At 50.5% G+C, this 13,308-nt stretch overlaps 3 protein-coding genes across 3 annotated transcripts; 1 reads left to right on the plus strand and 2 right to left on the minus strand.

The window, feature by feature from the left end:
* Positions 1 to 926: 926 nt before the first annotated feature.
* LOC117840866 (uncharacterized) lies at positions 927 to 3,974 on the minus strand. The gene is made up of 12 exons (XM_072290440.1): positions 3,816 to 3,974; positions 3,625 to 3,714; positions 3,470 to 3,547; positions 3,263 to 3,337; positions 3,021 to 3,073; positions 2,694 to 2,844; positions 2,364 to 2,480; positions 2,098 to 2,224; positions 1,901 to 2,004; positions 1,655 to 1,790; positions 1,441 to 1,493; positions 927 to 1,354 (listed from the first exon to the last, which is right to left on the minus strand). Exons 1-12 carry the CDS (start codon positions 3,972 to 3,974, stop codon positions 1,274 to 1,276), a joined length of 1,224 nt encoding a protein of 407 aa, XP_072146541.1. The 3' UTR covers positions 927 to 1,273.
* Positions 3,975 to 4,791: 817 nt separating this feature from the next.
* On the plus strand, positions 4,792 to 6,408 carry LOC117840867 (large ribosomal subunit protein eL21x/eL21w). The gene is made up of 2 exons (XM_034721403.2): positions 4,792 to 5,101; positions 5,944 to 6,408. The coding sequence occupies exons 1-2, from the start codon at positions 4,865 to 4,867 to the stop codon at positions 6,199 to 6,201; spliced, it is 495 nt and encodes a 164-aa protein (XP_034577294.1). The 5' UTR covers positions 4,792 to 4,864; the 3' UTR covers positions 6,202 to 6,408.
* An 851-nt stretch (positions 6,409 to 7,259) lies between these two features.
* Positions 7,260 to 10,403, minus strand: LOC117840865 (beta-amylase 1, chloroplastic). Its single transcript, XM_034721400.2, has 3 exons — positions 9,468 to 10,403; positions 9,268 to 9,378; positions 7,260 to 9,181 (listed from the first exon to the last, which is right to left on the minus strand). Exons 1-3 carry the CDS (start codon positions 10,197 to 10,199, stop codon positions 8,396 to 8,398), a joined length of 1,629 nt encoding a protein of 542 aa, XP_034577291.1. The 5' UTR covers positions 10,200 to 10,403; the 3' UTR covers positions 7,260 to 8,395.
* Positions 10,404 to 13,308: the final 2,905 nt, after the last annotated feature.

Raw genomic sequence — 13,308 nt, forward strand, 5'->3', positions numbered from 1 at the left:
TCTGACTCGTTTCATTTGATCAACAAAGAGTCAAAGATGCTCAAATCCATCGTCGGCCACCTGAAGAAAACACATAGGCTGGGTGAAATGCATACCAACAGAAGATGAGTAGGTAAATTATACCCTGTGACTGAATGACTCTGTAAAGTCTAATTGGTGGAAGCAGAGTACCTTGGAGATGAGCCTCGTTGCTGAGGGATAGTCTGGCGGCGCGGGGAGGGGGGTCCAACGAACCACGACGCGGTCGTTCGCAGAGAGGACGGCGGGGAGTCGGCGGCGCCCCGACCCCGAGGCGACGCGGAGGCCCAGGCCCAGGCTGGGAGGCGTGGAGCTGAGGAACCCATGGCGGCTGGGCACGGCGGAGGAGTGCGGCCGGAGAGGGGGCGCTGGTGGCGGCGAGCAGGAGCAGGGGAGCAGCGGCATGGTGGCATTGGTACACAGCCCTGCGCCCCTGCGAGGACGGATAGCGGCGCAGTTGGTGGGAGCGACCGAGCAATGATGGGAGGAGTTCGTCTGCTGGCGCCGACCGCCCTCTCGCGCGCTGTCGTGCAGTCATGCTGTGAGCGCCGCGCGTCGAGAAATTCTCGCTCCTCGGAGGAGTCGTCTGGGCTCGTGATCCGAAAGCTCGGCGAACATCAGGATTGCGACAAGGAGCCGTCCGGCGCGACGTGATCACGTAACTGCGTTAACACGGTGGAATTTTCTGCAAATGTTTAGATAAATCTTCGAGTTCCAAAGCATGTAGGAGCAGTTTGTTACGCATGGTGTTTGTCTGGATGTTGAGCGCTGCGTTTCCATGATGTCAGTATTAGAAGATATATTTGTAACGGATTCAAATGTAATCTATCTACGAGTTTAAACTACCTAGAGCTGATTAGCCGTAGGAGATAGAGTCCGTATCCATGTAAATAGGAGGATCGGCCAGGTGGTTTAAACTCGTTAGTAATCCACGGTGGAGATTTCCACCCTATATTAATACGCAGAGCGGCTCAACTTTTACAGTCAGTGTCGTCGAGAGAGCCGTTCATCAGGAGAACAGTGATCAAATCTGAATGACGGTCCAGTCACGCTGAAATTCCTCCAAATCAGTCTTCTCGTCCGGGCTTAAATTGCTTTGTCCAACGAAACAGCGTACTTCTATCGGCTATACCACTGTATAGTACTGTCTACTGTACCACTCTATGAGCTATGATCAAGTCCAAGTGAGGCGTGCGTGTCGCTGATGCTCACGACAATGTCTGATTCTTCTCGCGCCATCTCGACACGCCGTGTATCACAGGTACTTGGCCAGCCGTTGGTCGGACCGCCACGGCAGGCCGGCCCGCGCGCCGATCGCTCGGCATTTGATGCCTGCCTGCAGCAACGTGAACATCTCAATCAGAATCAGGATCAGCCGACCGTCGTTTGCTGAATTTCCATGCCAAGGGGAAATTGGCTTACCACTTGAGAAGCAAACGGGAGCATCTTCTCGGTAGGAATCTCTGTTGACAGAGCTGTGCAGGACGGACAAAGAGAAGCGGTATCACGTCACACAAACACGGTACTCTGGAAAGGCGACAAACTGGTTTCTCGTGGATTTTTTTCGGTACTCATTCAGCAATAAAAGAGCTCCAAAATAGCTAGGGACACTGGGAGAATAGGTTGATTTCCTCACCGTGAAGCACTGCTCCTATGAATGCATCCCCACAGCCAGTGGTGTCAGCAAGCTCTGAAGCAGGGATAACCTCTGCTGTTCCTATCAGCAGCCGTCCAGATACTGTACCTTGCCCTCTTGCAGAAAGCCTCAAGGACTATAAAAACATGGTTAAACAAAAGAAAGGTGAAAACACTATAAGAGATTGCATTTGATAACACCGACAATCTAAATAAAATTTAAAATAAAACAGAAACACCCTCAGACCTTGGATGCTACACAAGTCGGGAAGATGCCATCTTTGTGCAGTTCCAACCTCAAGGAGTCGGCAACAGCCTCTATATCTGCTGCATCTACAACGGAATCGTCACCTATTTAAGATTACAAGTAAATAAATTAACATTCAATTTACAAAAGGCAGCATCTACATTACTTTGACTTGTCCTGAAAACATCTGAACTAACCAGCTTCACTCCTCTCAAGCATCATGCAACCTTTTTCTCCGAGGGTTGCAATGACAAATTTCGCACGAGGGTATTGCAGAAGGATCTCAAGCAGGGCACAGGGTAAGGATGGGATTGAGGTCCAGTTCTGTAAAAATAAGAAAATCACTGTCATTAGTATGTCAGCAAACAATTTAATGCAAAGGTACCAAAACATACAATCTAATTAATTATCTAAGCCGAGAATCTTCGTGTCTTTTGAAATGAAATATAGCATGAATTAGTACCTTTGGAAATTTCCCCGAACAGACGATGTAGCTTGCTAGAATGAGCAAACCTTCTAATTCTTCCTTTGTTCTCTCTTGCTCGGCATCAACCAATATTGGAATATTCATCTGATCAGCCTGTATATTTCTGGTTTATATCAAGCAACTAATTAAGATATCAATTTTCAGCAGGGTTTTCGCATCGCTTCTGTAGCGCGCATGTTATTTTCAGACAGAGTTTTATGCCAGAAATGCCTATTTTAGTATGACTGTACTGTATGTATTTATTAGTTACACAGAGCATGATATGATTTTTCAGTGAAATGGTGTTGCATCAAATGAGGTTTTTACCTGCTTAGCAACAGCCAGTGCCATTTCTGGTGAATATCCATCTAGATATAACAAGCTTACATCTTGCAATGCAGCTGATAAACTTGACATCGGCAAGTCACTAGGAACCATTGGAGGATCGCCCGGTGTGAGTATACATGTACGAGTTTTCCTACAAAAGCAAAGTGTTGTTATACTACGGACATGTGCATGGTAACTTGTTTATGACGATGCCACAAGGCGATGTTTCAAAAGTTGAATGAGAGTGCCAATGGGCAAATAAACGTAAGTTTAAATGAAGCCACGTAGAAAAACTGAACCAGCAACCAGTAGGATGAATATTCTTACGTTTGCTTATCAATAATGATGTAGACAAATGTTGTGTTCCCACCATCAGAAATCTGCGAGTGTGATTGTCGCATGACGAGAGATATTAGGAACATGCATGGAAGAAAATTATCCGTTTCAGCTGTTGACCTGTTGTTACTTGTTACTAGGAAATGGATACAGAGCAATTGTTCCTTGCAGATAGCATCACGACTACCGACAATTGATGAACAAAGTTGTGCAAGCTCGTCCTTAGTCCTTACTATGACATGAGATGTGTCAATCCCAGTTTCCTTGAGTTCTGAAAGAACAGTTCCTCCGGTTTCGTCATTGGCCACCTGATAAAAACAAATGAGGGTGAATCATCGAGTGAATTCATTCCTCCCTGTAATAACTGTGAGTGTTCCGGCAGAGTGTACGTGCTTGGTAACAAGCATAGCAGGTGGTGGAAGTAGAGCGGAGCAGTTTACCTTGGAGATCACCCTCGTGTTCAGGCCGAGGCGAGCCGCGGCCGTCAACGCGTTCCCGGCGTTCCCTCCGCCGGATTTCTGCAGCACGACGGCATTGCCAAAGAAAGCACGATGTTGATCAGAGGCCGACGATCGATGACTGGCGATGAGCTCACCTGCAGCTCCCCGGTGCGGATCTTGTCGTCGGGCCGCGGGTACGCGTCCACCGTGGCGAGGTAGTCCAGCGTCACCAGCCCGCACCCCAGCTGCAGCCAAGAAAGAAGAGGAGAGAAGCCGCCGATCAGCCGGCGAGTGTCAGAGGTTCGGAGCCAGAGGAGGCAGAGGTGTCGCCGAGCGGCGTACGCACCACGACGCGGTTGTCTCCGGCGAGGGCGGCGTGGAGCCGGCGCGCGCCAGCACGATGCCCGGAGCGGAGGAGGAAGCCCCCGAGCGCCGCGGCGGAGGAGGAAAGGACTCGGAGTGGCGACGGCGGCGGCGAGCGCGGGTTGGGGAGAAGGAGCGGCATGGCGGTGGCCGCCCGGCGCCCCGGCCGGCGATGGTACGTTGGAGACCTGAGCGGGCGGAGCTCGGCAATTGCAAAGTTTGCTTGGAATGCTGCTGGTGGGAGTGGGAGTGGAGCGGCCGAGAAAGGAGGAGGAGCAGGCCCCTTTTGGTTTGTGTTGGGCGCCGGCCGCCGCCGAGTGGTCCGCGTTGCTGGATCGGATGGGGTGGGTCGTCGAGCGGTGGCTCTCATGTATTAAAATTACGAAAGTCTCCATCTCTCCTCTCGTACCGAGTCGATGTCAGCAATTTTGATGATGTGATATAGAAGTTAATGTTCATGAAACTCTCGCAAAAATCTCAATTGAAACTGACCTCATGCTAGACGCCGGCAGCCGTGCGCGTCCAAGGGATCGCCGCTCGGCGGGGAGCGGTCTCGTGGGTGAGTCGTGAAAGCTCGGCAAACGTCATTTCGTCCGACGCGTAGTTCTTCCCGAAATCGTGTACGGGGTCGAGCTACCATGCATAGAGTTTTCTGTGAATTTCTATAGGTCCGAGAGAAAAATCGTTGGTATCGAGAACGGCTCAGAATCATATGGATTGTGCAAAGCAATCAGAGGAATCAGGATTTCAGGATTACACAAACAAGTGCAGCATGGGTACGTAAATGGCTCAACTATACGGCCCAACACGAGCCTGTTCGTACCACAAAGTCCAACACGTGCCACAGGTAGCCCACTCAAACTAGCCCAGCCCAACACCAGAACCGCATCCAGCCCGGAGCCATTCCCAGTCCCACCCCACCTATAAAACCGTCACCACCCCCAAACCCTCGCAAACCCTAAGCGCCCGCCTCCCACCCTCTCCCGCCGCCGCCACCGCCGCCGCCGCGCGAAGCAAGCAGGAGCAGCCAGGATGCCGGCCGGCCACGGGCTGCGCTCGCGGACGCGCGACCTCTTCGCGCGCCCCTTCCGCAAGAAGGGGTACATCCCGCTCACCACCTACCTCCGCACCTACAAGATCGGCGACTACGTCGACGTCAAGGTGAACGGCGCCGTCCACAAGGGGATGCCGCACAAGTTCTACCACGGCCGCACCGGCCGCGTCTGGAACGTCACCAAGCGCGCCATCGGCGTCGAGATCAACAAGCAGGTATACGACGCAGATCCCCTTTTCGCTCGCTCGCTCGCTACTGGGGTGATTGGGCGGCACCGCAGCTGCTCATCTGATTCTGTTGGGCTTTTGCCTTTTGTCGTTACCATTTAGGAATCGGAAAGTTCTGTATGATTTAGAATGGAGATAAGGTTGTGGTGGTATGTTGTAGATTTACATTTGTAGAATTTGTGCATTTCATTGATTGGTTCAGTGTGCCATTTGGTTGTAGTTGCTGAAATGGGCAGCTAGACGCCTAGACCCATTTCTTTTAAAGGCTGTGCGCAGATCTGTTTGATTAAGTCCGCTTAGTATGGTCTGGTACTGGTATTATGTGGTAACGTGCTGATTCTAGTTACTTTATGTATGTTGGATTATGTGTGCAGGTTCAATGTGATTCTAGTTTGCCTAAATGTATGATGTTTCAACTAGGATGTTACAGCTTTGTTGTAGGTAGTTCTCTATTGTTGTGATGGAAGTTTTCATGCACTGTATGGATCAATATGTTTTTACAAATTACCAAGTTCGAGTGTTTTTTCCACTTCTATGCCAAGAGTTTCTTTTGCTTCCACATGGCAATGGATCAAAATACTTCTATGATAATTTGTGTGCATTTGTCTTGTGAACACAATGTTCATCTGGTCAAATCTGATCAGCTGAAGGTATTAATTGGTTGATTGTTGCATAATCACAATTGTTCCTGATTAACCCCTTCCAACACTTGGGACACTTATGCATTACCTCAGCAACATTTGTAGTATTGGTTTGTGTGCCTAGTTAACTCAGCAATTATCAGGCTGAATCTATGTATACATTCTTCTGATAAATTGCTGCATTTTCAGGTTAATGGCCGCATCATCAGGAAGCGTATCCATGTCCGTGTGGAGCATGTCCAGCCGTCCCGCTGCACTGAGGAGTTCCGCCTGAGGAAGGCTAAGAATGACCAGCTGAAGGCAGACGCCAAGGTGCGTGGTGAGGTCATCAGCACCAAGAGGCAGCCGTTGGGTCCCAAGCCTGGCTTCATGGTCGAGGGTGCTACCATCGAGACTGTCACCCCCATCCCGTACGACGTGGTCAATGATCTCAAAGGTGGTTACTAGGTTGTTTGGTTGGCCTATCTACCTGCACTATCAGTTCTATATCTGTGTTACTCTAGTGCGTACAATTTTGCTCGCTCCGAGCAGTAGTCTGGACCTATTCTGTCTGTTCCTGTTGAAAGATTTTCCATTCTAGGTGCAAACCTGAGTTCATCAGAACGCTCAATACTGTTATCTTTGCTTCTGAGAATGAAGATGTGCTTTCCTGAACCACTGCCTCTTGGAGAAGGTGCTGTTTTGCAGTAATGATCCATTGTTATGAGCACTCATGTCTGTTGGATCATGATAGTCGCTTGCATCTGGATCCATAGTGTTCTCCATTCTTGTTTCCTCGTCAACAGACTATTTGTTTGTTCTTGTGTATGTCCGAGTGCTGCAAGCTAACTGAGGCCTGGTTTGGTTCGTTTGCTTATTTTTAAGCACCCGTCACATCAAATGTTTAGATACTAATTAGGATTATTAAACGTAGACTATTTACAAAATCCATTACATAAGTGGAGGCTAAACGGCGAGACGAATCTATTAAGCCTAATTAGTCCATGATTTGATAATGTGTTGCTACAGTAAACATTTGCTAATGATGGATTAATTAGGCTTAATAGGTTCGTCTCGCTGTTTAGCCTCTACTTATGTAATAAGTTTTGTAAATAGCCTACGTTTAATACTTCTAATTAGTATCTAAACATGATGTGACACTTACTTAAAAATAAGTAAAGGGAACCAAACGCCTCCTGACTGACTATGGTTGTGTTAGTACCCATTTATGGTTTTGTAGTTACCCATAGCGTCGAAGTATGGATGATTGTCGATGATATGACGTAATTGTCTCCTAACGTATGGATGTGTTTAACTTTACCCAAGGAATCACTCTGCAATTCTGTGCGTCCCAAATAGCATTTCGTGTTAGGAAAATATTATTTAGGTTGGTATAGCAAGATAGGACATGATCAAATTGCGTGATTAGGGGTAGGTTCGTATAGCAAGATAGGACGTGATCATATTCAGTGATTAGGAAAATCTTGGGTAGTTTCAGATAGCAAGATAGGACATGATCATATCCAGTGATTAGTGCAACTGTGCAAGTGATATAACTCAGATCAAAGTAGATTCAGGCTAAATAAAATATAAAATAAAGACTTGGTACATATTTACACTAACTATCGCGGTCATCGTTTTTACAATCTCATCATGTGTTTTTGCGGGCAACCAACGAGTGTATTCTCAACCTCGCTGATAAGCACTTGAGCAGAATCATGTTCCAAGTGATCTCTATCTAGCTTGCTTACGGGTTTGGTTGCCCTCTCACAATGCGCCGAGAACTAAAGCAAAGATGGAGCATGATATGGGCCAAACAAATTTCAAATGCTCTAGATTTTTGAAGCTGCAAGTAGTGTGTAAGCTTGACGCGAGTTTATAGGAGACTTTGTATCAAACAGCCGCTTACATGAGTACCAAAATGGCAAAGTGAGCCAATTTGGCCGCAGCTACCATTTAGCATCTCCGATCAAAGTTCAGTTCCTGCATTTATAACACGACCTAAGTAGTTAACTTTCTCGACGAAGATAATATATTTGGTCCTTTTCGTCAAAAAAATATATTTGGTTCTTGTAGGTGCCGTGGTACTGTATTCCTGGTTGCCGTTGCAGCGTTGCTCCATGAAGAACATACCACCGCATTCTGAGGCTCTGAGCCCAATATTAGAGACTTCCGCATTGTTTCTTCATGGACAATTTTACTAGTGCTATTAGAGACTCCAATGGAATGAATGCAATATGACTTCTATTGCAATAGTGATTTACAGACATCCATAAAAATGTTGCGGCCGGCTCAAACACGGGCCGTCGACCTCTAGCAGCCTACCGGCCGGCCAAGCAACAGCGCAGAGCAGAGCAGATGAGAGGAGAAAGAAGACTGGAAGCAGCACCGAATCAGCCAGTGCAAGAACACAGCGTTTTCTGCGGATTTCTGCAGGAACTTCTGGATATATTCCCCGAACAAGCCCCGGCGACGATCGTCGGAGCCTGAGAACGTGACAAAAAAAACACCATTTTTTTTTTGTCCTCCCCTCCCTTTCCCTCCCGCCTTGGTCACAATCTCGTCTACGCGTAACCGTGCCCCGAGAGATCGCTCGCCGTCGACCTCCGAGCACCCTCCCTCCCAAAGAAAACCCCTACACAAAGCGATGGGAAACCTCAGGTCAGCTCCGCAGCGCGACGGCGGCCTCGTGCACCAGCGAGCCGGTGGCCTGCGCGACGCTTCGCGCCTCCCGCTCCGCGGCCTCCCGGCACGACCCGGCGCCGTCCATGCGGCGCACGAAGGCGGCGAACCGGTGCCAGTTGTCCGGGTGGAAGAGGTCGGCGCCCATGCGCAGGTACGTGAACGCCACCATCCGGTCCTCGGCGGCGCGCTCGGCGGCCGTGGACACCACCTGGTCGTGCGCCGCGCCGTCGTACCGTGGCAGCGCGTTCTCGCCCGCCAGGCCCACGCCGGCGGCGCGCGCCGCCGCGCCCACCTGCCGCACCAGCGCCTCGGGCATGCACTGCGCGTCCTGCGGCTGCTCGTGGTCCCGCATCTCGACGCAGGTGAAGTTGAGCACGGCGCCATGGCGGGCCAGCAGCCGCGCCACGGGGAGGTACCCGTCGTGGTGCCGGGTGTTGTAGTACCCCGCGGTGAGCTCCGGCGCGTGCGACCGGGTGCCGTAGTGCCAGTGGATGCCGGCGACCTTCACGGAGACCACGACGGGGGAGGCGGAGAACACGGACGACGCGCCGGTGAGGATGCGGTCGCCGTGCTCCATGAGCATCTGCGAGTACCACGACAGGAAGAAGTCGCCGTACTCGGTGCTCCACCCGCCGTTCTCCCGGCGGAAGAAGATGGTGTCCTCCGGCCAGTTGTTGTAGCTGCCGGCGTCCGTCGGCCCGCCGTGGCCCCACTCCGGCTTGCCGGCCGCCTCCGCTGCCGCCTTCAGGCTGCTAAGCATGTACTGCACACGCCAAACATCATCCGTGTCAGAAATTCTTTTTTCATTTTGGTTGCGAATCCGACGTGTCAATCATCTGAAAACCATACCCTGTCGTTGCATTGGAAGGCGCCGATGCCGGGGAACCTCCAGGTGCCGTTGCTCTCCGGGTAGGACGGGTAGCGCAGCTCGCCGGCGGGGCCCATGCCGACTTGGATTTCCTTTAAATTTCCATGAAGATCCGGTAAGCAAGGCCAAAGCAGAATAGAAATCAGTTTGTGGTGATGAACGGAGAGGAAGCACGACGTACGACGATGGTGTTGCCGAGGTAGTCGGCGAAGTGGTCACGGAAGGCGCGCATGAAGTCGGTGTAGCACTCGACGGGCGTGCGGCCCTTGAGCACGGGCATGGCGTCGCATCCGAGCGAGACGTACTCGAAGTTGCGGCGGCCCCACTGGTCGGTGTAGCAGAGGTCCTGGTCCTTCTCCATCTCCTCCAGCGCCCAGCGCGGCAGCGGGATGTTGACGGAGTCGCCGACGTTGCCGCCGCACTGGTGGAAGGACATGACGGCCTGGACCTTGAGCCCCGTCTTGCGCGCCATCTCCATGAGCTCCGCGTACCCCGCGAAGTTGTACCTCCCGGGGCCGTCGCTCTCGGCGATTCCCCACCACACGTCCACCATGACGCCCTCCACGCCGGCGCTCTTGAGCGCCGCAAGGCTCGCCTGCACCGCCTTGCGCCGGTTCAGCGCGGTGCCGCACTTCTTGACGGTGTCGAGCGGCATCATCACGAACACAGGCACGCCCGCCCTCCTCGAGGCGCGCTCGGCCGCCGCCGCCGCGGCGCGGCACGCCACCGGACGCGCCGGCGCCACCGACGGCTCGCAGCACGCCTGCCGCTGCAGCCTGAGGCCGCTCGACGATGGCGGCGCGCCGCCCGCCTTCCTTACGGAGACGGACGCGGGCGCCGCGGCCGCGTGGCGAGGGGTGCGGGGCGCGACGGACGCCGCGGCGGCGGTGCTCTGAGCAAGGTTGAAGGCCATGGTTTCAATCTGGGTGATTGCCAAACGACGATCGAAGTGAGAAAGTGTTGGGTTTTCTTTTCTTTTCTTGTTGTGGGATCGGATCGGATTTCGGAACGGCTTTGTTTTTTGTTTTGGTTTTGGCGCGGGAGTGATCGACCAGATTGTTGGGAGGAGGAGGGGAATTGGGGGAATATATCCCAACAAGAATTTATTAAAATTCAATGGGTGGAGGTCGATGGAGGTAAGCGTCGCAGGTGGTGCTGTTCAAATAGGAGGCGAGGGCGGGGGAGGAGGAGGAGAGGAGGGAGACGGTCACGAGCGGGGCGCGTGAGCGAGGGGGAGCGCAACACGTGTGTGGTGGCGGGGCTGTGAGGTCCGGATGGGGGCAGGACGGCGAGGGTGGACGGGCGGGATCGTCGGGGACGCGTGCCGCGGGCTTGTGGCCTGTGGGGCCGGGTCTTTGGTAATTCTATGAGGCCACGTGGATTCAGAACGGGATGGGAGAAAGGAATGGGGAGGATGAGGGATGGCCTGGAATTAATCCTGTTATTACGGTAGTACTTAAATTTAGACAAGAAAAAAAAAGTAAAGGAATTTTGAAGGATTTTAATCCTGTAGGAAAATTTCCTATGTATCCCTTTGAACAACGAATTGCATCCTATATAATTCCTTAAGATTCTCATGGGATACATGAATCCATAGAAATTTTAGAGAAAAATTAACATGAGATCCAACCTCCTGGAAACTTTCCTTTATATCTATCTCTCTTTTCTCATTCCTTTATTTTTCCTATATTGCATCCACACACTATATTACAAACTTTATTACAAACTTTCCTATATTATCAAATCTTATATGATTGCAAATGTTATGTAATTCTATTTCTATATTTTTTCTATTCCTACATTTTGATATTCTTTCATTCCAAAGAAATCCTAAAAGTGCCTCCGCTTGTAAAAAGAAAAGAAAATTTTTCTTAACGACACTTAAAAGAGCGTGACTTCATCTCTAGGACAATGCGTTGCTAGTACTAGCAACTTGATTAATTACGGTTTGGACTCTCTGACTTGTTGAAGGGAAGTCACCGGTGAATTTCTCTCTCCTAGATGCCATTTATTGTTCATCCAACTGTTGCTGATGCAATCAGATCCAATTCGAGAATGAGACAAGAAATTGCATTTAACAGAGAAATTTTACTTAATTGCAGGATCAAACAAGTATTTCACTTTAATTATTTTGCACAGTTCCATGATTCCAAATAATCAAAATTATTTCCATCAAGGCCATTACCGCGTCAACTGGTTTATTCTAAACTGATACTTTTTTTTTGGAGATTCCGTTGCGGTGAAAAAAAAAACTTGTGTGGTATTTGCTGAGATTCCAAAAAACACAAGTTTATTTGCACAAATTTATCTGATACATTAGTGGCTTTAAGTAGAAGTTACTTTAGTTATTTGAATCGTGGAACTATTAAAATAAAATGCTTGTTTAATTCTTCAGTTATTTTTAGAGGTAATTCTTCAATTATTAAGTAAAATGTCTTTGTTACATGCTATTTCTTGTCTTATTCCTGAACTGGGTCTTATTTGGGCTGACATGAGCAGTTGGGCTAATTGTTTGGGCATTGAAAAAACTGACTGCTTCAACTCCATGTGTTGGATGGACCACTGAACTACCTCCTCTGCAGTACCGTAGAAGGACTCAGCTCACTGCCGCGTGGGCCCCTAAGTGCCACCAGGTCCACATTCAGCGACCGCTAGTGCCTCCGCATTATTGCAGAGGAGGCTCGACCATGGACAACGGATGGCATCCAGAAGGGTCCTGAAGGGAAGTCAGACGATCCGCGCGGGATTAATTAGGCTCGAGCAATGTCCACGGTGGCGCCTTGATTCGAGAAGCCTTGAAGAAACAGGCATGAAAAGGATACTCTACTGTACAGTCCACTGTACCAGTGATCCAGGCAGAACCACTCACCACTGGAACTCAAGAACGAAGACGAAGGAGAGACGGCGATGGGATCCCTCGCATCTCAACTCACTATCCGATCAAAGTGACAGGCGCAAACATAGGACCAGCGAGAAGATTGCGATCTGCTGTGCTCTACACGTTGCACGCCTCGTAGCCAGGAAATCGATTCCCTGCGGCCTGCTGGGCCACTGCCGGTGCTAGTACTAGGTTAATTGGAAGCTTGTCAGCCGTGGCAGCCGGCGAGAGGGGCGGCCGCGCCACGCACGTGGCGAGTATAGACGGTTCTGGAACCCGGGCGGGGTCCTATGCGCTGCGCCTTCGTTCGTTGTCACGGGATCGAGCAGCGCGCAACAGGCCAACAGGGATCGGTGATCTATCGGGTTCACTGGAACCGCCCCGAGCGAAGCCAACGGCTCTGGGCGCGGTGCGCGCGTTGTAGGCTGCTTGCAGGTGTGGCCATGGCCGGCCGGCGTCGCGAGCCGAGAGCGCGCGCGCACGCTCTAGTCTGAGCCTCTGACTGAGGGCCGCGATCGATGATGCAGGCCATACGTCGATCGATCATCAACGCGACATTGATAGTGCAACGTTTGGCAGGCAGCCGAGGAGGCTTACGGTCCGAGACGGTGTCCGGAGTCCTGTGCACTGCGTAACTTGTGTCCTCACGTCACGCGGTCGCGTAGTTCCGAACGAGGACAGGCGGACAGCCGTTCGATCACAACGGGCGAAGCTGGTATACGCCGGGGTTGTTACTACGCAGCGGAGCATTTCCAAACACGTCTTAGAAACCCACGATGCTAAGCACAAATTTGATAAATTCTGATTCTCTTCGTAAGTTGTTTCTTTGAGAGAAATGGTTTGGTGACTGAAATTTATTTTCTTTAATTCTTTATCATAAACTTTATAGATAAAGGATTTTCTGTAAAAAAGTGAATAAGGAGAAGATATTTTTCAGCTCAATTTCAGATAATTACTTTCTAGAATCAGTATACAATCTCGACAAGGCTCCTCTAAATTCAGTCTAAAAGCTGTACCTGGGACGTCTGACAAACATGCCCTAAATATATAAAGCATGATCTACGGCAACAAATACAACTACAACCCATTTACAGCAGCACAAATTTACTCCTTTTCAGCTATAGCTCCTTGGGTTGCAAGCCTG

The sequence above is a fragment of the Setaria viridis genome, chromosome 9 (assembly GCF_005286985.2).
Source record: "Setaria viridis chromosome 9, Setaria_viridis_v4.0, whole genome shotgun sequence".
In the NCBI taxonomy this organism is placed as follows: domain Eukaryota; kingdom Viridiplantae; phylum Streptophyta; class Magnoliopsida; order Poales; family Poaceae; genus Setaria; species Setaria viridis.

Coding starts and splice junctions, on each gene's coding strand:
- LOC117840865 (XM_034721400.2), bottom strand. CDS start 10,199: ATGGCCTTCAACCTTGCTCAGAGCACCGCCGCCGCGGCGTCCGTCGCG. Junction 9,379..9,467: donor ACCTCGGCAACACCATCGTC/GTACGTCGTGCT, acceptor GGAAATTTAAAG/GAAATCCAAGTCGGCATGGG. Junction 9,182..9,267: donor CCTTCCAATGCAACGACAGG/GTATGGTTTTCA, acceptor TGGCGTGTGCAG/TACATGCTTAGCAGCCTGAA.
- LOC117840867 (XM_034721403.2), top strand. CDS start 4,865: ATGCCGGCCGGCCACGGGCTGCGCTCGCGGACGCGCGACCTCTTCGCG. Junction 5,102..5,943: donor GCGTCGAGATCAACAAGCAG/GTATACGACGCA, acceptor CTGCATTTTCAG/GTTAATGGCCGCATCATCAG.
- LOC117840866 (XM_072290440.1), bottom strand. CDS start 3,974: ATGCCGCTCCTTCTCCCCAACCCGCGCTCGCCGCCGCCGTCGCCACTC. Junction 3,548..3,624: donor TCCGCACCGGGGAGCTGCAG/GTGAGCTCATCG, acceptor GTCGTGCTGCAG/AAATCCGGCGGAGGGAACGC. Junction 1,494..1,654: donor CATAGGAGCAGTGCTTCACG/GTGAGGAAATCA, acceptor CGTCCTGCACAG/CTCTGTCAACAGAGATTCCT.